General features: G+C 39.3%; 1 protein-coding gene across 7 annotated transcripts in view; it reads left to right on the top strand.

Annotated features, from left to right (window-relative positions):
• NCKAP5 (NCK associated protein 5) overlaps window positions 1-26,699 on the top strand; it is a 1,221,671-nt gene that overhangs the window by 676,977 nt on the left and 517,995 nt on the right. For all 7 annotated transcript variants that reach the window (XM_088828978.1, XM_088828971.1, XM_088828976.1 and 4 more), the window contains one exon: window positions 9,631-9,764. In XM_088828978.1, coding sequence (XP_088685104.1) covers window positions 9,631-9,764 — 134 coding nt within the window. The remainder of the gene's footprint in view (window positions 1-9,630; window positions 9,765-26,699) is intronic.

Here is a 26,699-nt window from a genome sequence, read left to right as displayed (position 1 = left end):
ATTAGTGATCTTGAAGACAGGGCAAAGGAATTCATCTAAGCAGATCAGAAGAAAAAAAGAATTTGAAAAAAGGAAGATAGCTTAAGGGACTTATTAGACAACATCAAGCAGACTAACATGTCTACTTCAAAGAAAAAGAAATATCTCAAATAAACAACCTAACTTTATACCTTAAGGAACTAAAAAAAGATAAACCAACTACGCTTAAAGTTCATAGCTGGAAAGATGTAACAAAGATCAGAGTGGAGATAGATGATATCTAAAAGTTTCTAAACTAAAAAATGTTGACTAAAAAGACAATGGAAAATATCAATGAACTAAGAGCTGATTCTTTGAAAATAATGATTGACAAACCTTTAGCTAGACTTAGCAAGAAAAAAGAGGAATCAATTAAATAAAAACCAAAAACGAAAGAGGAGATGTTACAATTCACACCACAGAGGTACAAAGTATATTGACAGATGACTGTGAAGAATTATATGTCAACAAATTAGACAGTTTAGAAGAAATCAAAGAGTCGGACACGACTGAGCGACTGAACTGAACTGAGAGACATACAGCCTTCCAAGATTGAATCATGAAGAAACAGAAAAGCTAAATAGAGTGCTTACCAGGAGGAAATTGAATGAATAATCAACAACTTCCCAAAGAACAAAAATTCAAGACTGAATCCTGCCAAACATTCGAGGAAGAATTAATACCAATCCTTCTCAAACTTAAAAAAAAAAAAAATAGAATAGGAGATAACATTTCCAAATTCATTTTAAAAGACCAGTATTACCATGATACTAAAACCAGGCAAGAAAAGAAAGAAAAGAAAATTACAGGGCCTTAGCTTTGATGAACATAGATGCAAAAATCCTCAACAAAATCTTAGTAAACTGAATACAACAATGCACTAAAAGGGTCATACACCATGATCAAGTGAGATTTATTCCAGAGGTGCAAATTTAGTTCCACGTCTACAAATCAGTAAACATGATACACCATGTTTTCAAGCTGAAGAATAAGAATCATATGATCATTTCAATAGCCATAGAAAAACCATTTGACAAAATTCAACATGCATTTATAATAAATACTCTCAACGGTGTAGATAGAGCATGCCTCAGCATAATAAAAGGCCATAAGTGACAAGCCTGTGACAATAGCTAATATTAATACTCAACAGTGAAAAGCTGAAAGTTTCTCCTCTAATATCAGAGTAGCGTGAAGATGTCCATTCTTGCCAATTTTATTTGGCATATTATTGAAAGTTTCAGCCAGAACAGTTAATCAAGAAGGAGAAATAAAAGGCATCCAAATTGGAAAGGAAGATCACTCTCACTATTTGAAGAAGACATCATTTTATATATCAAAAATTCCAAAAACTACCAAAAAAAAAAAGCTGTTAAAAGTAATAAATTCAGTAAAGTTTCAGGATAAAAATCAATATACAGAATTCCGGTGCATTCTTCTGCACTAACAATAGACTATCAGAAATAGAAATTAAGGAAATAATCCCATTTACAATTACATCAAAAATAGTAAAATACCTGGGGAATAATTTAATCTAGGAGTTGAAAGGCATATATGTTGAAAACTATAAGACGCTAATGAATCTAACTAAAGACACAAGTAAATGGAAAATATACCAATTCTCATGGATTGGAAGAATTAATATTAAAATGTCTATAATACCAAAAGCAGTCTACAGATTCAATGCAATCCCTATTAAAATTCCAGTGACATTTTTCACAGAAATAGAACAAGCAATCCTAAAATTTGTATGAAACTGTAAAGGTTCTGAATAGCTAAAGCAATCTGGAGAAAGAAGATTAAAGCTGGAGGCATCATGCTAAAATTATATTGCAAAGCTATAGTAATTAAAATAGTATAGTATTGGCATAAACATAGATACATAGATTAATGGAGTTGAATAGAGAGCCCAGAAATATAGCCACACATACATGGTCAATAAAAAGCAGAGACATTACTTTGCTGATAAAGGTCGTAGAGTCAAAGTTATGGTTTTTCCAGTAGCCATGTATGGATGTGAGAGTTGGACCATAAGGAAAGCTGAGCACCAAAGAATTGATGCTTTTGAGCTGTGGTGTTGGAGAAGACTTTTGAGAGTCCCTCGTACAGCAAGGAGATCAAAACAATCAATCCTAAAGGAAATCAATCCTGAATATTCATTGGAAGGACTGATGCTGAAGCTGAAACTCCAGTAATTTGACCACCTGATGTGAAGAGCCCACTCACTAGAAAACACCCAGATTCTGGGAAAGATTGACGACAGGAGGAGAAGGGGACAGTAGAGGGATGAGACAGTTGGATGGCATCACCGATTCAATGGACATGAGTTTTAGCAAGCTTCGGGAGATGGTGAAGGAGAAGAAAGACTGGTGTGCTGTAGTCCATGGGGTCGCAAAGAGTCGGACACAGCTGAGCAACTGAACAACTACAACATGGTCAATAAATTTATGACAAGCTGAGACCAAAATGGGGAGAGAACCTTTTTAATAAATGGTTTTGGGGAAAATGAATATTCACATGCAAAAGAATGAAACTAGACTACTGTTTTATAACACACAAAAAAATTAACTCAAAAACTATTAAAGGTTTAATGGAATGTAAATCCTGAAACCACAGAATTCCTCAAAGTGGAAAACTCCTTGACATTGGTCTTGGTGATGGTCTTTTGAATCTGTTACCAAAAGCAGCGACACATAAGTGGGACTACATCAAACTAAAGAGTTTCTGCACAGTAAAAAAAAAAAAAGCCATCAACAAAATGAAATAGCAATCAAATGGGAGAAACTATTTGCAAACCATCTATCTGGAAAAGGATTGATATCCAAAATATATAAAGCTGAGTCTGGAAGGAACCCTAGGCTTTAAATTTATGTTGTTGTTGTGTGTGCACTCATTTGCTACAGTCCTGTTTGACTCTTTGAGACACTATGGACTTTACCCTGTCACTTTCCTCTGTCAATGGGATTCCCCAGAAAAAAGTTCTGAAGTGGGTTTCCATGCCTTCCTCCAGAGAAGCTTCCAGATACAGAGATCAAACCAACGTCTCCAGTGTCTCCTGCACTGCAGATGGATTCTTCACCACTGAGCCACATGGGAAGCCCCTTTGTTGTTTTTGTTTGGTCATTAAATCATGTCTGACTTACTGCATGGTAGCCTGCCAGGCTCCTCTGTCATTGAGATTTACCGGAAAAGAATACTGGAATGGGTTGCCATTTTCTCAAGGGGATCTTCCTGACCCAATTCAGTTCAGTTCAGTTGCTCAGTCTTGTCTGACTCTTTGCAACACCATGGACTGCAGCACGCCAGGCCTCCCTGTCCATCACCAAATCCCAGAGTTTACTAAAACTCATGTCCATTGAGTTGGTGATGCCATCCAACCATCTCATACTCTGTTGTAGTACCCTTCTACTCCCACCTTCAATCTTTCCCAGCATCAGGTTTTTATAGATGAGCCAGTTCATTGAATCAGATGGCCAAAGTATTGGAGTTGCAGCTTCAACATCAGTCCTTCCAATGAATATTCAGGGCTGATTTCCTTTAGGATGGACTGGTTGGATCTCCTTGCAGTCCAAGGGACTCTCAAGAGTCTTCTCCAACACCACAGTTCAAAAGAATAAATTCTTTGCCACTCAGCTTTCCAAAAAGTCCAACTCTCACATCTATACATGACTACTGGAAAAACCATAGCTTTGACTAGATGGACCTTTGTTGGCAAAGGAATGTCTCTGCTTTTTAATACGCTGTCTAGGTGGGTCATAGCTTTTCTTCCAAGGATCAAGTGTCTTTTAATTTAAGGTTGCAGTCACCATCTGCAGTGATTTTGGAGCCCCCCAAAATAAGGTCTCTCACTTTTTCCATGGTTTCACAGTCTATTTGCCATGAAATGATGAGACATGATGCCATGATCTTAGTTTTCTGAGTGTTGAGTTTTAAGCCAACTTTTTCACTCTCCTCTTTCACTTTCATCAAGAGGCTCTTTAGTTCTTCACTTTCTGCCATAAGTGTGGTGTCATCTGTATATCTGAGATTACTGATATTTCTCCCAGTAGTCTTGATTCCAGCTTGTGCTTCATGCAGCCCAGCGTTTCTCATGATGTACTCTGCATATAAGTTAAATAAGCAGGGTGACAATATACAGTCTTGACATACTCCTTTCCCAATTTGGAACCAGTCTGTTTTCCCATGTCCATTTCTAACTGTTGCTTCCTGACCTGCATACAAATTTCTCAGGAGGCAAATCAGGTGGTCTGGTTTTCCCATCTCTTTAACAGTTTTCCAGTTTGTTGTGATCCACTCAGTCAAACGATTTGGCATAGTCAATAAAGCAGAAATAGATGTTTTTCTGGAACTCTCTTGCTTTTTCGATGATCCAGCAGATGTCGGCAATTTGATCTCTCGTTCCTCTGCCTTTTTTAAATCCAGCTTGAACATCTGGAATTTCATGATTCACATACTGTTGAAGCCTGGCTTGGAGAATTTTGACCATTACTCTTCTAGCATGTGAGATGAGTGCAATTGTGTGGTAGTTTCAGCATTCTTTGACTTTGCCCTTCTATGGGATTGGAATGAAGACTGACCTCTTCCAGTCCTGTGACCACAGCTGAGTTTTCCATATTTGCTGGCATATTGAGTGCAGTACTTTCACAGCATCATCTTTTCAGTTCAGTTCAGTCGCTCAGTCATGTCCGACTCTTTGCAACCCCATGAATCACAGCACGCCAGGCCTCCCTGTCCATCACCAACTCCCGGAGTTCACTCAAACTCATGTCCATCGAGTCGGTGATGCCATCCAGCCATCTCATTCTCTGTCGTCCCCGTCTCCTCCCACCCCCAATCCCTCCTAGTATCAGAGTCTTTTCCAGTGAGTCAACTCAGCACATGAGGTGGCCAAAGTATTGCAGTTTCAGCTTTAGCATCAGTCCTTCCAATGAACACCCAGGACTGATCTCCTTTAGAATGGACTGGTTGGATCTCCCTGCAGTCCAAGGGACTCTCAAGAGTCTTCTCCAGCACCACAGTTCAAAAGCATCAATTCTTCGGCAGTCAGCTTTCTTCACAGTCCAACTCTCACATCCATACATGACCATGGGTAAAACTATAGCCTTGACTAGACGGACCTTTGTTGGCAAAGTAATGTCATCATCATCTTTTAGGATTTGAAATAGCTCAGTGGGAATTCCATCACCTCCACTAGCTTTGTTTGTAGTGATGCTTCCTAAGGCCCACTTGACTTCGCTTTTCAGGTTGTCAGGCTCTAGGTGAGTGATCACATCATCGTGATTATCTAGGTTGTGAAGATCTTTTTTGTATAGTTCTTCTGTGTATTCTTGCCAACTCTTCTTACTATATTCTGCTTCTGTTACATGCATATCAATTCTGTTGTTTATTGTGCCCATCTTTACATGAAATGTTCTGTTGGTATCTCTAATTTTCTTGAAGAGATCTCTAGTCTTTCCCATTCTATTGTTTTTGTCTATTTCTTTGCACTGATCACTGAAGGCTTTCTTATCTCTCCTTGCTACTCCTTGGAGCTCTGCGTTCAAGTGTGTTTATTTTTTCTTTTCTCATTTGCTCTTTGCTTCTCTTCTTTGCACAGCTATTTATAAAGCCTCCTCAGACAACCATTTTTCCTTTTTGCATTTCTTTTGCTTGGGGATAGTCTTGATCCCTGTCTCCTGTACAGTGTCACAAACCTCCATCCATAGTTCATCAGGCACTCTGTCTATCAGATCTAATGCCTTAAATCTATTTCTCAGTTCCACTGCATAATCATAAGGGATTTGATTCAGGTCCATATGTGTATGGTCTAGTGGTTTTCTCTAGTTTCTTCAATATAAGTCTGAATTTGGCAATAAGGAGTTCATGATCTGAGCCACAGTCAGCTCCTGGTCTTGTTTTCACTGACTATATAGAGCTTCTCCATCTTTGGTTTCAAAGAATATAATCAATCTGATTTCAGTATTGACCATCTGGTGATTTCCATGTGTAGAGTCTTCTGTTTTGTTGCTGGAAGAGGGTGTTTGCTATGACCACTGCGTTTTCTTAGCAAAACTCTATTAGCCTTTGCCCTGCTTCATTCTGTACTCCAAGGCCAAATTTGCCAGGTATTTCTTGAATTCTTATTTTTACATTCCAGTCCTCTATAATGAAAATGACATCTTTTTTGGGTGTTAATTCTAGAAGGTCTTATACGTCTTCAAAGAACCATTCAACTTCAGCTTCTTCAGTGTTACTGGTCGGGACATAGACTTGGATTACCGTAATATTGAATGGTTTGCATTGGAAATGAACAGAGATCATTCTGTCTTTTTTGAGATTGCATCCAAGTACTTCATTTCAAACTCTTTTGTTCACTGTGAGGGCTACTCCATTTCTTCTAAGGGATTCTTGCCCACAGTGGTTAATGGTCATCTGAGTTAAATTTACACATTCCAGTCCATTTTAGTTCACTGATTCATAAAATGTCGATATACACTCTTGCTATCTCCTATTTGATCACTTCCAATTTTCTTGATTCATGGACCTAACATTCCAGGTTCCTATGCAATATTGCTCTTTACAGCATCGGACTTTACTTCCATCACTAGTGACATCCACAAATGGGTATTGTTTTTTTTTTTTTTTGGTTCCGTCTCTTCATTCTTTAGACTGGAGTTATTTCTCCACTGATCTCCAGTAGCATATTGGGCACCTACCGACCTGGGGAATTCATCTTTCATTGTCATATCTTCTTGCCTTTTCATATTGTTCATGGGATTCTCAAGGCAAGAACACTGAAGTGGTTTGCCATTCTCTTCTCCAGTGGACCACGTTTTGTCAGAACTCTCCACCATGATTTATTCATCTTGGGTGACCCTACAGGGCATGGCTCATAGTTTCAGAGTTAGACAAGGCTGTGGTCCATGTGATCAGATTGGCTAGTTTTCTGTGATTGTGGTTTTCATTCTGTCTGCCCTCTGATGGGGAAGGATAAGAGGCTTCCGGGAGCTTCCTGATGGGAGAGACTGACCGAGGGGGAAACTGGGTCTTGTTCTGATGGGCGGGGCCATACTCAGTAAAACTTTAATCCAATTTTGTGCAGATGGGTTGGGCTGTGTTCCCTCCCTGTTATTTACCTGGGGCCACCTAGAAAGTAAAGTCGCTTAGTCATGTCTGACTCTTTGCGACCCCATGGACTGCAGCCTGCCAGGCTCCTCTGTCCGTGGGATTTTCCAGGCAAGAATACTGGAATGGGCTGCCATTTCCTTCTCCAGGGGATCTTTCCAACCCAGGGATTGATCTTGGGTCTCCCGCATTGTAGACAGATGCTTTTACCATCTGAGCCACCAGGGAAGTACGGGACCATCTAGATAGCTTATTAAAAAGCAGAGACATTTCTTTGCCAACAAAGGTCCATCTAGTCAAAGCTATGGTTTTTCTAGTAGTCATGTATGGATGTGAGAGTTGGACTTTTAGGAAAGCTGAGCACCAAAGAATTGAGTCTTTTGAGCTGTGGTGTAGGAGAAGACTCTTGAGAGTCCCTTGGACTGCAAGGAGATCCAACCAGTCCATCCTAAAGGAAATCAGCCCTGAATATTCATTGGAAGGAATGATGCTCAAGCCAAAACTCCAATAGTTTTGGCTTACCTCACTGGAAGAACTGACTCATTTGAAAAGACACTGATGCTGGGAAAGATTGAGGGCAGGAGGAGAAGGATATGGCAGAGGATGAGATAGTTGGATCGCATCACCGACTCAATGGACATGAATCTAAGTAAACTCTGGGAGTTGGTGATGGACAGGGAGGCCTGGCTTCCTGTAGTCCATGCTGTCACAAAGAGTCGGGGACAAATGAGTAACTAAACTGAGCTGAAACTATGGTGGAGGTAATGAAGATAATGGGGACCTCCTTCAAAAGGCCCACGCATGCACTTCTACACTAGTGCCCCCAGCCCTGCAGCAGGCCACCACCGACTCATACCTGCACTGGAGACTCCTGGACACTCACGGGTGAGTCTAGGTCAGTCTCTTGTGTGGTCACTGCTCCTTTCTCCTGGGTCATAGCACTCACAAGGTTCTGTTTGTGACCTCCAAGCATCTGTTTCCCCAGTTCTGTTTAAGTTCTGGCGGCTTTATGGTGGGGTTAATGGCAACATCCTCCAAGATGGCTTATGCCACACTCTGGTCTACTACACCCAGAGCCCCTGCCCCTGCGGCAGTCTGCTGCTGACCCCTACCTCCACAGGAGACACTCAAACACAGTTCTGTCTTGGTCTTGGTCTCTGTGGGGTCTCTGGGCCCTGGTACATACATCGTTTGTTTGTGCCCTGTGAGCCTCTTTGGCGTGTATGTAGTTTGATTCTAAATGCGATTTGCCTGGTCTTACCATCTTACTGGGGCTTCTCCTTTGCCCTTGGGCATGGGGATTCTCCTCAAAGTCTCTCCAGCACCACGCAGCTGCCGCTCCCAACCCAATAGAGCAGGCTTTTTATGAAGCAGAGAGAATATAGTCAAAGTTGCCAAGGCACAGAGTGTGAAGTATTTTTCGAGGACCTTGATTTTTTTCCAGAAATGGACTGTTTCATTCATGGCCCTCAGAAGAATTTTTTTTTTCCATGAATGATACAGTGGATCAAGTTTCATCTAGTTAATTCTATGTACAAGAGTCATAGTGTTTGATTTATTTAGAGATTTAAGTCTCTGCTTCCATTCTTTCCCTTGAAGAATGTTGGACCCTGATTGTCTTTGATTTTCATTGTTGATTATATATTCTATACACAAAGTGCTTAATTTAGTAATATCCATAACCATAATAGCATGACATGATTTAAGAAAAGGCAGCAACAACAGCAAAACAAAAACAAAAAAATGTTGGTAGTTTTAGCTGAGTCTATAATGTCAGGATCTGAGCATGTGTGCTTTTTACCTGTTCCTGAAGTGGGATTTTGCTGAACCATTTATCCTGGGTCATCCAGTCCCTCTTTTTAACACCTGATGTCCATTTGTGAGGAGGTCATTTTCTAGGATTACAAATAAACCACTTTATTTGTAATTTATAAATTGTAATCACTGGTTTGTGATTTAACCAGTTTCCATCTGTGAAAATCTAATTGGGCAAATACAAAATAGTTCTTTAACCTTATCCTCATCAGCTCCATGGTATAATTAAGTTGGAATGTCTGTATATAATACAGAAATGTTCCCTTTAAAGTATTACCGGAGATTGAGGAGATGAAATCATTCTCAGCAGTCACCAAAGAACTTACTCGTTATTACTCAAGATGGTATGCATTTGCTAGTATGGCATTATTGAGTCATTGGTCTTCATCTCTGCCTAGTAAGCCACCTGGTTTGGTGGAAATCATTCAGGCATTAGAGTCAAATCAGCCAGGATTGAATACTTATTACCTTGTTTGTTTCTACAACAAATTACTTTGATGTCCTGGATCCTTGGTTTCCTAGATAACAAGAGATTAATACTAGAACCTACTTCATGAGGTTGTAATGAGGATAAAATTAATTAATATATAAAGTCCAAGGTAGCATTTTGCAACCAAAAGTGACCACTAATTATTTTTTAGTAATATTTAAGAAACACCTTCTTAAAAGCCAACTCCTGTGTGCCTTTTCCAGCATGAGAAGCTGATACATGAATTGGAAGAGGAGAGACACTTGCGTCTTCAGAGTGAGAAGCGCTTGCAGGAGGTGACACTGGAGTCTGAGCGCAACAGAATTCAGATGCGCGGCCTGCAGCAGCAGTTCTCCAGGTACTGTTTCATCCTGAGCATCTTGCTTCCTGAGGTGCACTGCTACCCGTACCAGTTACACCTGTGCTTGAATTCCCACTGTGCAAGCTCGTGTTACATTTGAGAAGCTAATGACTAACAGTTCAACTTGTAGCCAACCCAGCCAATTGCATTTGGGCCAGTCCTCTGGAACTTTCCATCTGTACCTCAGACTTGAATTTGTTCAACTTAGTTATCTTTTCTTCCTTAACGGCTTTTCAAAGTATCTTTCCAAAGTAAGGTGAGTGGGCTGTGAGGCCTGCAGGTGTGATCTGGAAAAGGTCCGCCAGGAGGATGCAGTTTTATTGGGCTTGTAGTCCTATTTTCAGGTAGAGAGAGTGTGAATCTTCCAGTAAACTCTTACTCCTTATTTAGAGTAATATTTAGAATCTGTTAAAATTATAATCAGTGTTTTTTGCTTTAAAAATCATAACTTGAATTTGAAACAATTTGGAAAAGGTAACTCTTTGATTTAATGTCAGCACAGTAAAAGTCTTTCAACTTTCAAACATGGTTAATATGAGGCCAGGTAAAGGTAAAGAGATTTATTTAAAATCTCTTCAGTTTCACAGAAGAAACAGAAGCTTGTGCAATTACAGTCCTAGAATGAGATCTAGGCACCCTGTGAGGGACTTTGCTTTCGTTTTTGTGTTTTACTTCACTTTGCAAAAACCAGGAAAATAATTTTTAACTCTTTTCTCCCTCAGAGATTCTGTCTCAGATTCTGTCTCAGCTATCTTAGATCCCTAAAAGTTGCCCTAAGATTTTCTACAGCAAGCTCTGTCTTGCCTTGGATTTACCATTGGGATTTGGATAAAATTGGTGATGGATAATTTTGCTTCCTCATCATAAGGCTTTTATATTGGTAACAGTTTTATCTGTGTTGCAGGAAGAGAGCAGAATTGAGCCTTTAGATGATTTATCTCATAGTGGCTCGTACCATGAATGTGTGAGATTTTGGTTTAAAGGCATCTTGGAGGAATAGGGTAGAAAGGATGGATGACTCCTCTGTGTTCAGAGTCATAATTTAACACCCTGTTCAACTCTTGGAGCCCATGATAATACAGGTGCTGTAGAAATGCACCAATCAATACTTTAACAAATGCATGTCCCACCCCTCACAGGCTATTACTTATACAACCTTGTGCTCAATTTTTCATTGTGTTTGATGGCAACGCTCACTTTATGTCTCCCACCTTGAAATAATAGCTCCTCCCCCACCCCCTGAAGCAACTTTGAAACAAGTACCGCTTTGTAATACTTGCCATTTTAATGATATAAGAAAGGAGGGTGCAGATCGTGCTACCCTTGTACCATCTAATTGAGATGTCTCTGTATTCAAGCTATTGATTTACAGGAATGAGGCATCGGCACAGTAAATTATTTTCCTATGATGCCAGGCCATCTGCTGTAAATCAGATGACAATCCCATACAGATTTGAGTTGCACAAGAGTGGATGCTACATCCTAGGCTGAAAAAGAAGATAATTATTTGTAAAACAAATAGCGGTTTGTTTTACATACTACTTCTGTGAAGATTTTTTTCCCTCAACATAATCAGTTTTCTTGGTAAGCTTCTTTGACACTGAAAGTTCAAGGCCAGTTACAGCCAGACAACTAATGTTAATCAGCAAAAGACGGGGGAGAAAGCATATGTAACAGAGAAGATAATTATAGAATAATTTAAGTAGACCCACTAAACCACTGCTGATGGCCTTTCCCATTTTAAACTTTGGTTTGTAAGATGTCTCTACTTAGGCGTATTTAAACAGTCCTGTTACTGTTCTCTAAGTCTTTGTAAAATCCTCACTACTACAAAACGTGTCTATAGCACACCACCCTGAGACATTTGTTGCTGTGTTCAGTCGCTAAGTCGTGTCCGACTCTTTGTGACCCCATGAACTGCATTGTACCAACCTGGGACATGGTCAGTATCTAAATGCTCACGTAAATAAGTTCTGTAATTCAGATAATTGTATTGAATTTAAAACTTTTATAGTCAACAAGTCCTTTTAGTACATGATGATATCTGAGGTGTACTGTAGACATACTTTGAGTATTGTTCATGGGGTGAGTTTATTTTTTAAAATAATGTAATAGTCTATCTTTTCAAAGGATGTGATGTGACTTACAATAAAAGGCAGTTTTACAATAAGACTATTAAAATAAAAACAGAAAATGAATATCACGAAAGGGAAGCATGCTTTCTGAGAGTGGGCATTTAATTTAGCTCTAAGATTCATGGCAGACATGATTAAAAGGAAAACGCAAGAGGACATGTAATTATTACCTCAGAGACTAAGGCTACTACTCTTTAGAAACATTATTTTTGGCAGTAAACTCATAGTGGAATGCATTTCATAGACCCCTCCAGAGATGGCATTGAAGGATATGATAGACAATGGTCCAAGATAGTGCAAATTATGATTAATTCATAAAAGTATTATTGCGTCTGCTATTTCACTTAGGTCTATGAAGTTAAGCAACTTCACACTACATGAATTAGGAATGTTTGGTCCATGTCTGTGTGAAAACAAGTAAAATAGGCAGAACTTCACTGCTTAGTGTTCTCAAACATTGTATCTTAATTTCATGGGGACATTAAGTATACATGTGTTGGATCTTTCTAATACTCTCTTATGAACCTAGAGCACAGACGTATGAGATATTGAGGCCTGGGCTGAGTTGAATGAGGTATTTTCATAGTATTTTTGATTATCCTGTATCCATGGGAGAATCTGAACAGTAGTCTAGAGATTCTGAGGCTCATGTTCAGAAATGACTTGAGGCATTAAAGGGAAAAAATGAATAATGAAGTTAGAAGGTACATGTGTGAAGTAGAGTTCAGGTGTCAGAATGAGTGATTCAGAGGCTTGATTTTATTTGTATAATAAAATTTCAGTTAGGTGATGGGCTTGGTGGCTTAGAAGCACTGGGCAAACCTGGTTGTGATTATCTGTGGTAATGAGTAACGGGATCACTTAGGTGATAAAAATCTATTAAAGTGTTGAATGAGTAGTTCTCTTTTATGTCACCACCAAACCTTCATCTATAAGCCCTTCCTCCCTCTTGACCTCTGATTAGGATATAATGATTAGCAGGAGTCCAGAATTTGGGCAATTAAAAAAAAAAGGTGGCCAGAGGTTACATAATTATATCTAAACTCATAAATCAGAAATTGCCTTCACTGAGGGTGATTCAGGCAGCCGTAACAAACTTGATCCAGACCATTTACCTTCTTTAATGTAAATTCAGAGAAGAAAACGGATGCTGTCAAATTTAGCCTTCCCCATAGATGAAGGCATGAATCAAGCCAGGTACAATAAGAAGTACTTAAAGGCAGGTGGTGGTGTCATTAGGGCTACCCCTTCCTTCTCTTATTATTTAGTGATTAAATCAAAGATGCTTTCCAGATGGCAGAGTGATTGTTTAACCCATTGTCTGTGTTGTATACATGTCTGGGCATATTTTATGTGGGGTTAGCTTTGTGATTCCCCCTATAAGTATATAACTTCCTTTAAACTGTTTGAACCGTGATTGTCAAGCCAACCAAGGTCAATGGTACAAACTGAGGTTATGGCACTTCTTTCCTTCCTATGTAAAGATAATCAGTGTTTGAACCCCAGTTTCATTACTCCTTCAATGGCTCAGTAGGTCAAGAATGCTGCAGTTCAGGAGACACGGGTTCAGTGCATGGGTCAGAAGAATCCCCTGAAGGAGGAAATGGCAATCCACTCTAGTATTCTTGCGTGGGAAATCCCTGGCAGGCTACAGTCCAAAGGGTCGTAAAGAGTCGGACATGACTGAGTGAGTGATACAACTCATTACTCCACCTTGAGTGAATGAAGTAGCATTGACCAGGTAGGGCGTATTGAAGTGGAGTACTCAGCAATGGCCACAGGACTGGAAAAGGTCAGTTTTCATTCCAATCCCAAAGAAGGGAATGCCAAAGAATGCTCAAACTACTGCACAATTTCACTCATCTCACACTAGCAAAGTAATGCTCAAAATTCTCCAAGTAAGGCTTCAACAGTATGGGAATTATAAAGTTCCAGATGTTCAAGCTTGATTTAGAAAAGGCAGAGGAACCAGAGATCAAATTGCCAACATCCGTTGTTGTTTCATCGAAAAGCAAGAGTGTTCCAGAAAAATATGTACTTCTGCTTTATGGACTATGCCAAAGCCTTTCAGTGTGTGGATCACAGCAAACTGTGAAAAATTCTTCAAGAGATGGGAATACCAGACCACCTGGCCTGCCTTCTGAGAAATCTGTATGCAGGTCAGGAAGCAACAGTTAGAACTGGATGTAGAACAACAGACTGGTTCCAAATTGGGAAAGGAGTACGTCAAGGCTGTATATTGTCACCCTGCTCATTTAACTTATATACAGAGTATATCATGTGCAATGCCGGGCTGGATGAAGTCCAAGGTGGAATCAAAATGGCCAGGAGAAATATCAGTAACCTCAGATATGCAGATGATACCACCCTTATGACAGAAAGTGAAGAATAACTAAAGAGCCTCTTGATGAAAGTGAAAGAGGAGAGTGAAAAAGTTGGCTTAAAGCTCAACATTCCGAAAACTAAGATCATGGCATCCAGTCCCATCACTTCATGGCAAATAGATGGGGAAACAATGGAAACAGTGACATACTTTATTTTTGGGGGCTCCAAAATCACTGCAGATGGTGACTGCAGTCATGAAATTAAAAGACACTTGCTCCTTGGGAGAAAAGCTATGACCCATCTAGACAGCATATTAAAAAGCAGAGACATACCTTTGCCAACAAAGATCCATCTAGTCAAAGCTATGGTTTCTCCAGTAGTCATGTATGGATATGAGAGTTGGACTGTGAAGAAAGCTGAGCGCTGAAGAATTGATGCTTTTGAACTGTGGTGTTGGAGAAGACTCTTGAGAGTCCGTTGGACAGCATGGAGATCTAACCAGTGCATCCTAAAGGAAATCAGTCCTGAATATTCATTGGAAGGACTGATGCTGAAGCTGAAGCTCCAGTAGTTTGGCTACCTCATTGGAAGAACTGACTCATTTGAAAAGGCCCTGATGCTGGGAAGATTGAAGGCAGGAGGAGAAGGGGACGACGGAGGATGAGATGGTTGGATGGCATCACTGACTCAATGGACATGAGTTTGAGTAAACTCTGGGAGTTGGTGATGGACAGGGAGACCTGGTTTGCTGCAGTCCATGGAGTCACAAAGAGTTGGACACAACTGAACGACTGAACTGAACCGATCATTGTTTTCTAAAAAACAGACTTGTGAAGAAATAAACAAGTCTACAGAGTACTAATTTCATACAAAGCATGCATGATTTGCACAAGTATTTTTGTTGGTCCCTTAGGAAACAATCTAATCAATGCATAGGTTATTACTGAAAGCTGCTGTTCATATTAGACAATCAACTACTTTTATTGTATGCACAATAAGATAGAATACAGTGAAAGTAAAAGTCACTCAGCCGTGTCTGACTTTTTGTGACCCCATGGACTGTAGTCCATGGAATTCTACAGGCCAGGAAATTGGAGTGGGTAGCCTTTCCTTTCTCCAGGGGATCTTTCCAACACAGGCATCAAACCCATATCTCCCACATTGCAGGCGGATTCTTTACCAGCTGAGCCACAAGGGAAGCCCAGAATATAGTACGTGTCCTCAAAACTATAGACTCCAGGTGGAGAAGCTGTGTGCACATCTAAGAAGCAAACAGCCCATTTTTAGTTTAGTTGTAAATGAAGGGACATTTGTCTAAATTCTGGACAGCCATACTTCATATTTACTAATGTATGTTTTCATGCAAAGACATGAGTCAAATCAATGAAATAAATAATTGAGTAATGAAACTAGCAGTATAACATATGTGATCATCATGTGTAAACTCTATGCTGCAATATATATCTGAAACTTTAAATTAGAATCTACCTGGTAGACTCACCATCATGCAGACATGTTTTGTAAGCAATCTGCAGTTAGCAAATCACATCACACCCAAAGCATCAGGAATCCATATTTCTCTGCAACCTTGAAATATTCCAGGCCTGGGGTGTGTGTGTGTGTGCATGTGTGTGTCTGTGTGTGTATGTTTATTCCAAGCAGTGGAAATTTCAGTAACAGGAACAATTAAACATTGTCACTCATAATTGACTAAGATAGTTAAAAATCTCCCAAATGGAAACCAAGCTTGCACTCTATCTCCAGAATTTCTCAGCACCTGTTTTGACCTTCTTTCCTGCACTGTTATCTGCTGCCTTGAAGCTGAGGCTATTTCTTTTCTTACTGTAAGGGGATTTAGCCTCTCACAGTTGATTGCTGTGCTTAAGTGCAGTCTGCTGCTTGCTGAACTTCAAGGAGACATACATGGAGCTGGTTTTACCACTTAACTCCTTCACTGGCGGCTGTTCACATTATTATATCTCAGAGACTTTATGGAATCCTAGGGTTCATTTTCTATTGCTCATTTGGAAGTTGTAGGCACCTGACATAGAAGTGTGTGTTGAAGAAAGTAATCAGTTCAGTTCAGTCCATTGGATGGCTGGTTGGATCTCCTTGCTCTCCAAGGGACTCTCAAGAGTCTTCTCTAACACCATAGTTCAAAATTCTTTGGCATTCAGCCTTCTTTATAGTCCAACACTCACATCCATACATGACTACTGGAAAAACCATAGCCTTGACTAGATGGACCTTTGTTGACAAAGTAACGTCTGCTTTTTAATATGCTGCTGCTGCTGTTGCTGCTAAGTCGCCACCAGGCTCCGCCGTCCCTGGGATTCTCCAGGCTAGAACACTGGAGTGGGTTGCCATTTCCTTCTCCAGTGCATGAAAGTGAAAAGGGAAAGTGAAGTCGCTCAGTCATGTCTGACTCTTCGTGACCCCATGGACTGCAGCCTACCAGGCTCCTCCGTCCATGGGATTTTCTAGGCAAGAGTACTGGAGTAGGGTGCCATTGCCTTCTCCGAACATGGTGCTAGGTTGGTCATAACTTTCCTTCCAAGGAGTAAGTGTCTTTTAATTTCATGGCTGCAATCACCATCTGCAGTGATTTTGGAGCCCCAAAAAATAAAGTCAGCCACTGTTTCCACTGTTTCCCTATCTATTTGCCATGAAGTGATGGGACCAGATGTCGTGATCTTAGTTTTCTGAATGTTGAACTTTAAGCCAACTTTTTCATTCTCCTCTTTCACTTTCATCCAGAGGCTCTTTAGTCTTCTTCACTTTCTGCCATTAAGGGTGGTGAAAGTAATATTTCCTTCATTGTTCTGCCCACATATTCCTTTCTACCTCTGTATCTGTCTGGTGCATTAAAAGAACATTTTCTCGACATCTTTCGAAGGAGTGAAACATAAGATGAGAAGAGCTGTCGGCTGACCTTTGGGCAGTCAGCAGCACAGGGCTCTTCTGCTCCTATTCTCCATTTGCTCAGTTCCCAGAATGTTGGTCAACTTTAACCTGTAACTGAGGCTGGCTCTCCTGAGTGCCTTGTTCCTTCTTATGAATGTAGAGGGCACTTCCTATTGATTTGGAGTTTCTGGTTCCACATGATCAGCTATTTCTGGCTGAGACTTCTCATAAAAATGGAGTCTTCTCATTTGCTCCTTTGGGTAAATCTACCAGAAATTTAAAATGACATGGGACTTCTCTGGTGGTCCAGTGGCTAAAACTCCATGCTCCCAATGCCAGGTCAGGGAACTAGATCCCACATTCCTCAGGCCACAACTAAACAGTAAAAATGTCAAAACAACATTGCAAATAACTTCTCTTCAAATGGCAACAGATGGAATCTTGGTTAACAAGATAAGAATCATACTTTGATGTCAGAAATGTGTATCTTAGTGATATAGCGAATAAGTCCTCACCTGAGCAAAGCAGAGAGGGTCTGAAATGAATTATACAGACAATGGAAAGAAAGGAGGCCTTTTACAGCTCCCTGAGCAGCTTCTAACTTAATGTGAAACATTCCTTGAACCCGTTGTAGTTCTGCCTCTGCATAATACATGATGCTGCTGCTGCTGCTGCTAAGTCACTTCAGTCGTGTCCGACTCTGTGTGACCCCACAGACGGCAGCCCACCAGGCTCCCCCGTCCCTGGGATTCTCCAGGCAAGAACACTGGAGTGGGTAATGGCAAGCCACTCCAGTACTCTTGCCTAGAAAATCCCATGGATGGAGGAGCCTGGTAGGCTGCAGTCCGTGGGGTCGCTATGGGTCAGACACGACTGAGTGACTTCACTTTCACTTTTCACTTTCACTAATACATGATGACCTCGTCACAATTTAAAAAAAATTTTAACAGAGGTATATGTTGTTGAGTAGACAGCATGAAAGTTATATTGCCCATTATTCATGTTTGGTAGAAAAAAACTCTATTAACATAGAATACAGTTCCAATTTCATTTCAAGGAGCCCTATCCTATGGAATATGAAGTTTTCTAATACCTCATTCTAGCCCCACTTCTAACTAGCTTGATAACTGTGGTCAAATAGTTTGACCTTTCTGGGTCTCATTTCACTCATTTGTAAAATGAGAAAGTTGAATTGCATTATACTTTTATAATGCTTTTTAGGCTTTGGAAAAGGCCATGTTTTAGAACTGAAATGCATTTCTTGAGTGAAGTTATAATTACACTATCATAACCAGGGCTCCTTGAAGTCCTAACCACCAGGTTTCATGTCGAGAACTTGATGTGGATCATCTTATTCTCCACGTTGTGATGACAATGACATTTTTTGGAATGGTTTCACCATGTCCATTTGGGTTACCGGACTCTGCAGAAGTTGAGTTGAGAAAACTGCCAAGCCTAGATGAAATATTTTTGTTGAGGATAGTCAGACTGAATCCTGAGAAATCTGGCTGGTAAAAGGAAGCAAAGATCCTCTGCTATGAACATAACTGTTATTGCTCTCAGCTCTGATATTGTCTGCTTTAGGATTTATTTGAACTAGTTTGGGGGAAAGCTGAAACAGAGAGAACTTTATGACAACCAAAACTGTTTTCACTTCTAAACAATTTCTCTGAAGGCATAGTCCTCAGTAAAAATACCAGTGATTTAGTCTCTCCTACTAACTTTTTTCTTCAATTACCGATTATGACTCAATGTACTATACCCACCCAACATACTTTTTCTAATAAGAAATAAATGTAAGATAGTTCGGTTCAGTTCAGACGCTCAGTCGTGTCCGACTCTTTGCGACCCCATGAATCACAGCACGCCAGGCCTCCCTGTCCATCACCAACTCCCGGAGCTCACTCAAACTCATGTCTGTCGAGTCGGTGATGCCATCCAGCCATCTCATTCTCTGTCGTCCCCATCTCCTCCTGCCCCCAATCCCTCCCAGCATCAGAGTCTTTTCCAGTGAGTCAACTCGTCACATGAGGTGGCCAAAGTATTGGAGTTTCAGCTTTTGCATCAGTCCTTCCAATGTGCACCCAGGATTGATCTCCTTTAGAATGGACTGGTTGGATCTCCTTGCAGTCCCAGGGACTCTCAAGAGTCTTCTCCAACACCACAGTTCAAAAGCATCAATTCTTCGGCGATCAGCTTTCTTCACAGTCCAACTATCACATCCATACATGACCACGGGAAAAACCATAGCCTTGACTAGACGGACCTTGGTTGGCAAAGTAATGTCTCTGGTTTTTAATATGCTATCTAGGTTGGTCATAACTTTCCTTCCAAGGAGTAAGAGTCTTTTAATTTCATGGCTGCAGTCAGCATCTGCAGTGATTTTGGAGCCCCAAAAAATAAAACCTGGCACTGTTTCCACTGTTTACCCATCTATTTCCCATGAAGTGATAGGACCAGATGCCATGATCTTCATTTTCTGAATGTTGAGCTTCAAGCCAAACTTTTCATGCTCCTCTTTCACTTTCCTCAAGAGGCTTCTTAGTTCCTCTTCACTTTCTGCCATGAGGGTGGTGTCATCTGCATATCTGAGGTTATTGATATTTCTCCCGGCAGTCTTGATTCCAGCTTGTGCTTTTTCCAGCCCAGCGTTCCTCATGATGTGCTCTGCATATAAGTTAAATAAGCAGGGTGACGAGATACAACCTTGACGTACTCCTTTTCCTATTTGGAACCAGTCTGTTGTTCCATGTCCAGTTCTAACTGTTGCTTCCTGACCTGCATACAGGTTTCTCAAGAGGCAGGTCAGGTGGTCTTGTAGTCCCTTCTCTCAGAATTTTCCACAGTTTATTGTGATCCTCACAGTCAAAGGCTTTGGCATAGTCAATGAAGCAGAAGTAGAGGTTTTTCTGGAACTCTCTTGCTTTCTCCATGATCCAGCAGCTGTTGGCAATTTGATGTCTGGTTCCTCTGCCTTTTCTAAAACCTGCATGAACATCTGAAAGTTCACAGTTCACATATTGCTGAAGCATGGCTTGGAGAATTTTGAGCATGACTTTACTAGCATGTGAGATGACTGCAATTGTGTGGTAGTTAGAGCATTCTTTGGCATTGCCTTTCTTTGGGACTCGAATGAAGACTGACCTTTTCCAGTCCTGTGCCACTGCCGAGTTTTCCAAATTTGCTGGCATATTGAGTGCAGCACTTTCACAGCATCATCTTTCAGGATTTGAAATAACTCAACTGGAATTCCATGACCTCCACTAGCTTTGTTCATAGTGATGCTCTCTAAGGCCCACTTGACTTCACATTCCAAGACGTCTGGCTCCAGATGAGTGATCACACCATCGTGATTATCTTCGTCGTGAAGATCTTTTTTATACAGTTCTTCTGTGTATTCTTTCCACCTCTTCTTAATATCTTCTGCTTCTGTTAGGTCCATACCATTTCTGTCCTTTATCGAGCCCATCTTTGCATGAAATGTTCCCTTGGTATCTCTAATTTTCTTGAAGAGATCTCTTGTTTTTCCTATTCTGTTGTTTTCCTCTATTTCTTTGCATTGATTGCTGAGGAAGGCTTTATTATCTCTCCTTGCTATTCTTTGGCACTCTGCATTCAGATGCTTATATCTTTCCTTTTCTCCTTTGCTTTTCGCTTCTCTTCTTTTCACAGCTATTTGTGAGGCCTCCTCAGACAGCCATTTTGCTTTTTTGCATTTCTTTTCCATGGGGATGGTCTTGGTCCCTCTCTCCTGTACAATGTCATGAACCTCCGTCCATAGTTCATCAGGCACTCTATCTATCAGATCTAGTCCCTTAAATCTATTTCTTACTTCCACTGTATAATCATAAGGGATTTGATTTAGGTCATATCTGAAAGGTCTAGTGGTTTTCCTTCCTTATTGTCAAATTCAGACTTAAATTGAAGAAAGAATGGAAAACCACTAGACCTTTCAGAAATGTAAGACATGGGAGAATATATTTTAAAATTGAAAACTAAATTCATTCCTGCTCTAAATAATAAGTGCTTTTTGGTTCAATTTTACTTAAAGTCCATTTTTTTAATGTATAGTTTGATCAGTTTTGAAAAGCATATGTCATATGACTACTGTTACAGTCAAGATACAGAATATGTCCATGCCCCTGAAAAGTTCCTTCATTTTCCTTTATTTTCTGTTCCCTCTGCACATCCTAAGACCCTGTCAATGACTGATCTGATTTCTGTCTTTGTAATCTTGCCTTTCCAGACATTCTTGTGTACGTTATGAAGTATTTAACTTTTCTACGCATCTGGCTTCTTTCACTTAGCAGGTCGTTTGGGATGCAGCCCCGGTGTTGCATGAGTCAGTGCCTCTTCCCCTTTCGTTGCTTAGTCGTATTCCCTTGTATAGAGATAATGGTACCACCGTTAGTTTATCCACTCATCTGTTGAAGGGTTTCTTCCCTATTTGGTGATTATAAAAGTTGCTCTAAACATACAACTTTCATACCCAAGTCTTACTGTGCTTTCATTTCTCTTAGACAGATTACTAAAAATGGTATAACTGAGTCATATAGTAAGTCTAGGCTTAACTTTGCAAGAAACTGCCAAGCTGTTTTCCAAAGTCCCTGTGACATTTTGCATTTCCACTGGCAGTGTGTAGGGGTTCTCATTGTTCCATGTTGATAAATGCTTCTTGAAAAACAAAACACAAATACATAAGATCACCTAAAACAAATATTTGGCTTAATGAATTATATTAAGGAGAATATCCTTATAACCAATGTCAAATCAAGAAAGAAAATTCTACCAGACCCCCCAGAATCCCTTCCACGTGCCTCTTCCAATAAGTAACTATTATTATCATCCTCCAATAAGTAACTATTATCTTGGTCTTTAAATGCTTAGTTTTTTTAATAGTTTCTTAAAAAGTTTTATTGAAGTATAGCTTATTACAATGATGTGTTAATTTATTCTGTATAGCAAAGTGATTCAGTTATACAGATATATATATATGTATACATTCTTTTAATAGTCTTTTCCATTATAGGTTTTTGCAAGATATTGAATATAGTTCCCTGTGCTGTATTTATCCTTGTTTATCTGTTTTATATATAGCAGCAGGTAGCTGTTAGTCTCAAACTCCTAATTTATCCCTAGCCCCCACATTTGGTAGTCATAAAATTGTTTTCTATGTCTGTGATTCTGTTTTAGTTTTGTAAATAATTGCATTTTTATTATTTTTTAGATTCCATATGTAAGTGATATCTTTATCTTTATTTGACTTACTTTGCTTAGTATGAGCGTCCATATTGCTGCACATGGCATTATTTTGTTCTTTTTTAGCTGAGTTATTATATATAATAGAATATATACATATTCACATATGCACAGACATATATATACACACACACACACATATATATATACACATACCACATCTTCTTTATCCATTCATCTCTAGACAGTTTAATAGTTTTTTTTGTTTTTCATCTATGTACATCTACATACTTTATCTTGTCTGTTTGTTATAAAACTGAATATATCTTTTACCTTTCTTTTAATTAACAGGTTACCGTCCATCACTTGCTTTTTCTTCAGATTTATCTATTGATAAACCTAGAGCATTTGACCAATTGAGTTTCTCAGATAAGAGTCTAAATTTATTAGTTACTGTTCTTGGAACAATTCAACGTGTCCCCCAGTCCTCCACAGTTTCTGCAAAAGAGTTGCTGTTTCTATACACTGCTCTTAAAAATGATCCAGATAAAGAGTTAAAGGTTGTTTATGCCTATTCAAGGGAGCAGAGAATATTTCTCATATCCCCATATACCTTTTATACTGTTACCTATGACCTTTACCATGATGCTCATTCAAAAACAGTTTTGTTTGAATTTGGTTAAAAAATGAATGAATGAATACCTTCACTGAAGCAGAAAGGTGCAGTCAGCATTGTATTGCTACTATGAAAGACTTAGGTTAAACATATGGAAGAATTTTAAAGATAATGTGTTTATGATGGAAATTTGCTGTCAAGAGAGATTTTAGAATGGCCATTTTTGGGAATATTTAAAATGTTGAACATAATCATCATTCTGAGAGTTATAAACCAGGATGGCCTGGGAGGATGAGGAGCCATTTTCCATTCCTGGGTTTCTATGATAGAGTACTCACCTATAAAAGATGAGTTTTCTGTTTCAGAATAGTCTTTTCAGAATTCCTGTCTGAAGGGCATGAAATGGAATTTTGTGCATTAAATGTTTGCTTCCCATAGGGTAAAGTTTACTTTCAGAGAGTGTTTTATGACTCTCAAATGACATTTATACCGGTCTGTCTAGGGATGGGAATGGGACGGATGCAGCAGCAGTGGTCAGGGACTGTTGTTCTCATTACCTCTTAGGTCCATAGGCAGTGCATTTAATGAATGCTCTTCACCCAGAGTGCATCCCTGCATGCTGATTGTAAACATCTGGAACTGTTCTTTGGGACCCTTTGTTTAATTTGTGAAAAATAATTCATTGAAGATGGTCTTTGTTTATAAATGTCTACATCTGTTGCTAACAAACAGCCTCAAGCTTTTAAGAAGGTTCCCAAAGAATAAAGTAGTGAATTAGTTATACTGAAGCTATGGGATTCTGACAAAAGAAACGTGTTGTAGTTTTCATTAACTTGTGTTTCAAGATTCTTTTTCACATTTATTCTGACCGAAGGTTTTTTACCTGTTGTTTGGAGGAGCAGCAAGTGACAGGATGAATTTTCTCAAGACACCAATATGAGCTTCATTTTGCATAGTCCCTATAACATTTCAAGCTGTTAGGTTTGATAGTAAGCATTTGTATAAATATTGATATCAACATGGCCACAGAAATGATGACATTTTGCACTTTTATTTTTCAGTGTTTAAAAAAACATTCCCTACATTATTTCATTTAATTCTTAAATAATGCATGTATATACATTCTTTTTCACATTCTTTTCCATTATGGTTTATCACAGGATGTTGAATATACTTCCCTGTGCTATACAATAGGACCTTGTTTATCCATCCTATAAATAATAGTTTGCATCTGCTAATTCCAAACTCCTAATCCACCCGTCCCCCATCCCTCTTCCCATTGGAAACCACAAGTCTGTTTCTGTTTCAAAGGTAAATTCATTTGTGTCATATTTTAGATTCCACATATAAGTAATATCATATGGTATTTTTTTTTACTTGCTTCACTTAGTATAACAATCTCTGGTCCATCCATGTGACTGCAAATGGCATTATTTCATTCTTTTTTAATGGCTGAGTAGCTTCCATTGTGTATATACACCACATGTTAATCCATTCATCTGTAGATGGACATTTGCGTTGTTTCCATGTCTTGGCTATTGTAAATAGTGCTGCAATGGACATTGGGGTGCATGTATCTTTTTGAATTGTAGTTCTTTCTGGATACATACCCAGGAAGGGTATTCCTGGATCACATGGCAACTCTTAAGTAAATACAATATTGAAACTTGAAAAATGAAATAACTTGTTCATGGTCACATGGTGAGGCAGATGCCGATTGGGATACTGGAACTGCTGATTTCTGGTCAGATACTTTCTCTTCTCATGCTCATTTATTTTGTAGTTTACAATCCATGGTAGAAAATAAAGTTTCAGATGATATCAGAAGTAATTGTAGATCATACGGGTCTCAATCTAGATGATAAATTTATGCCTTCTGCCACTGATGGTGTTTTTAAACTTGAGTATCATCACCTGACTGAAACTGTACCCAGGAGAAACATGGGCTAGAGGGATAAGTGAAATTATACCAGACTAAATGGAAAACTTAGTATCTATCTTTTTCTTATTTCAGAATTCATAAGGAAAGTCCACTTGTATTTTTAGTGCCTCTTTTATGGTCCATATTATCAAGTTAACTCGGCTGATGTCTTTGTAGTGCATTATCAGATTAGCTAGGCTGATGATAAAGTTAGCATTTCCAACATCCAGGCTACCATCAAATTACAGTTCCATTTATTACATGGACTGTCTGGTCATTGAATTTAACTGAATTGACACAGATTTTCCTGCTGCAGTTGGCTTGGACAGTATGTGTTTAGTTAACAAAGCCCAGATCTGGATTCACTTTTTCCTAATGCTGTTTATAGCTTTCCACTTGCTCATCTAATTATTATACAGACCTTAAGCACGTAATTACATATTTTTCTTGCTAGCATTTTTGGTCCCCAATATGATGTATTTCTTCTAGTAGACTATAATCTTCTTATGGTTCTAGACTGATATATAGTAGGTGCTTGGTAAATATAGTAAATGAATCAAGTAGCATTTCCAGCAGGCCATGTTATTGTTTTAGCTACCACGTATTAAGACCTCACTGTGGGTGACATTTGGCCATTCTGGTGCATCATGTTTACTAAATAATTTTCAAGATGTCTTATTAATTTTACTTTTATATTATTACACTTTTTTCTTTCCGTTCAGGCAGTATTAAATCTTTCCATTCAGTTGTGGGCACTTTTGAGATCCAAGTGTAACAATTTTTTTTTTTTAATGACAACATTGATTTGACTCTATATTAAGTAGAGGGAAGGAGCTTGCATTAAGTCAGTTCTGGCCCTTGTCCCTCAGGATTTTATGAGAAAGTCAAACTTCCAGAAAAACAAAACAAAACAAAACCCTGAGGTTAGATGAAATCAAATTTTTGCTGCAAGAAAGGGAGAGAAAAATGACCTGAGAAAAATTCTGCTAGTCAGAAAGAGACTCATTTGAGATGACAATTAAAGCATTGGGGGTGAGGAGGATTTAATTGAAAACTGAAGAAGGGGGATTTTAGGTTAAGAGAACAGAAGACAAAGGTGTGCCTAAAGGTGTAAGTATTCCCGACGGTTCTCAGAAGCAGCTGACAGTCCTGTGTGGCGGGGTTCAGTTCCTATCAGGCTCTTATTTAATCCCTCAGTCCTTTGAATTAGGCCTTCGGCATTGCCTTGCATCTTGGATCCAGTGAAAGAATGCCTGGCCTACCTTTGCAGTGTTGATGTTAAGAACATGTCAATCACTCAAGTCAGTCTTACTTTGAACCCTTTCCCTGAAGCCCAACGGTCACCTTTCATGTCAGAAATACTTTAAGGATTGATTTCTGTTCCCTCAGCAATTCACATTATTGTCAAGAGAGTTCCCAGTGAAATAGTAATATATTTAGTATACTTCCAATATGCATGACACATATAACACTTACAAGTCTATTGGCTTTTCAGAAACAATCACCAAAGCACACAATATGTTATCAGGAAATACCCTACAGGTCTTTGTAATGGATTTGAATAGCTTCAAGATGTTGAAAACCAAGACTTTCTCAACAGTCTCTCTTGAGTAAAGAATCTGATAGTGGAGTAGTAAGGTTGGGGAAACTGTTTCAGTGTACCTAAAGCTTGATTTAGGAAAGGCCAGGACAGTTCATGGGGTCGCAGAGTCGGACGCAACTGGGTGACTAAATAACAACAAGGACCTTGGAGGTTACAGTGACGGTGAGAACACCCATCATTTAATATAACCCGGAGAGGCAAAAGACTAAGTCTAAAGGCACAAGGAGAG

This window comes from Moschus berezovskii, chromosome 2 (genome assembly GCF_049115385.1).
Source record: "Moschus berezovskii isolate FMDL1 chromosome 2, NW_MosBer_1.0, whole genome shotgun sequence".
NCBI lineage: Eukaryota > Metazoa > Chordata > Mammalia > Artiodactyla > Moschidae > Moschus > Moschus berezovskii.
Note: the sequence above shows the minus strand (reverse complement) of the source record. Positions and strands in the feature narration are given on the sequence as shown.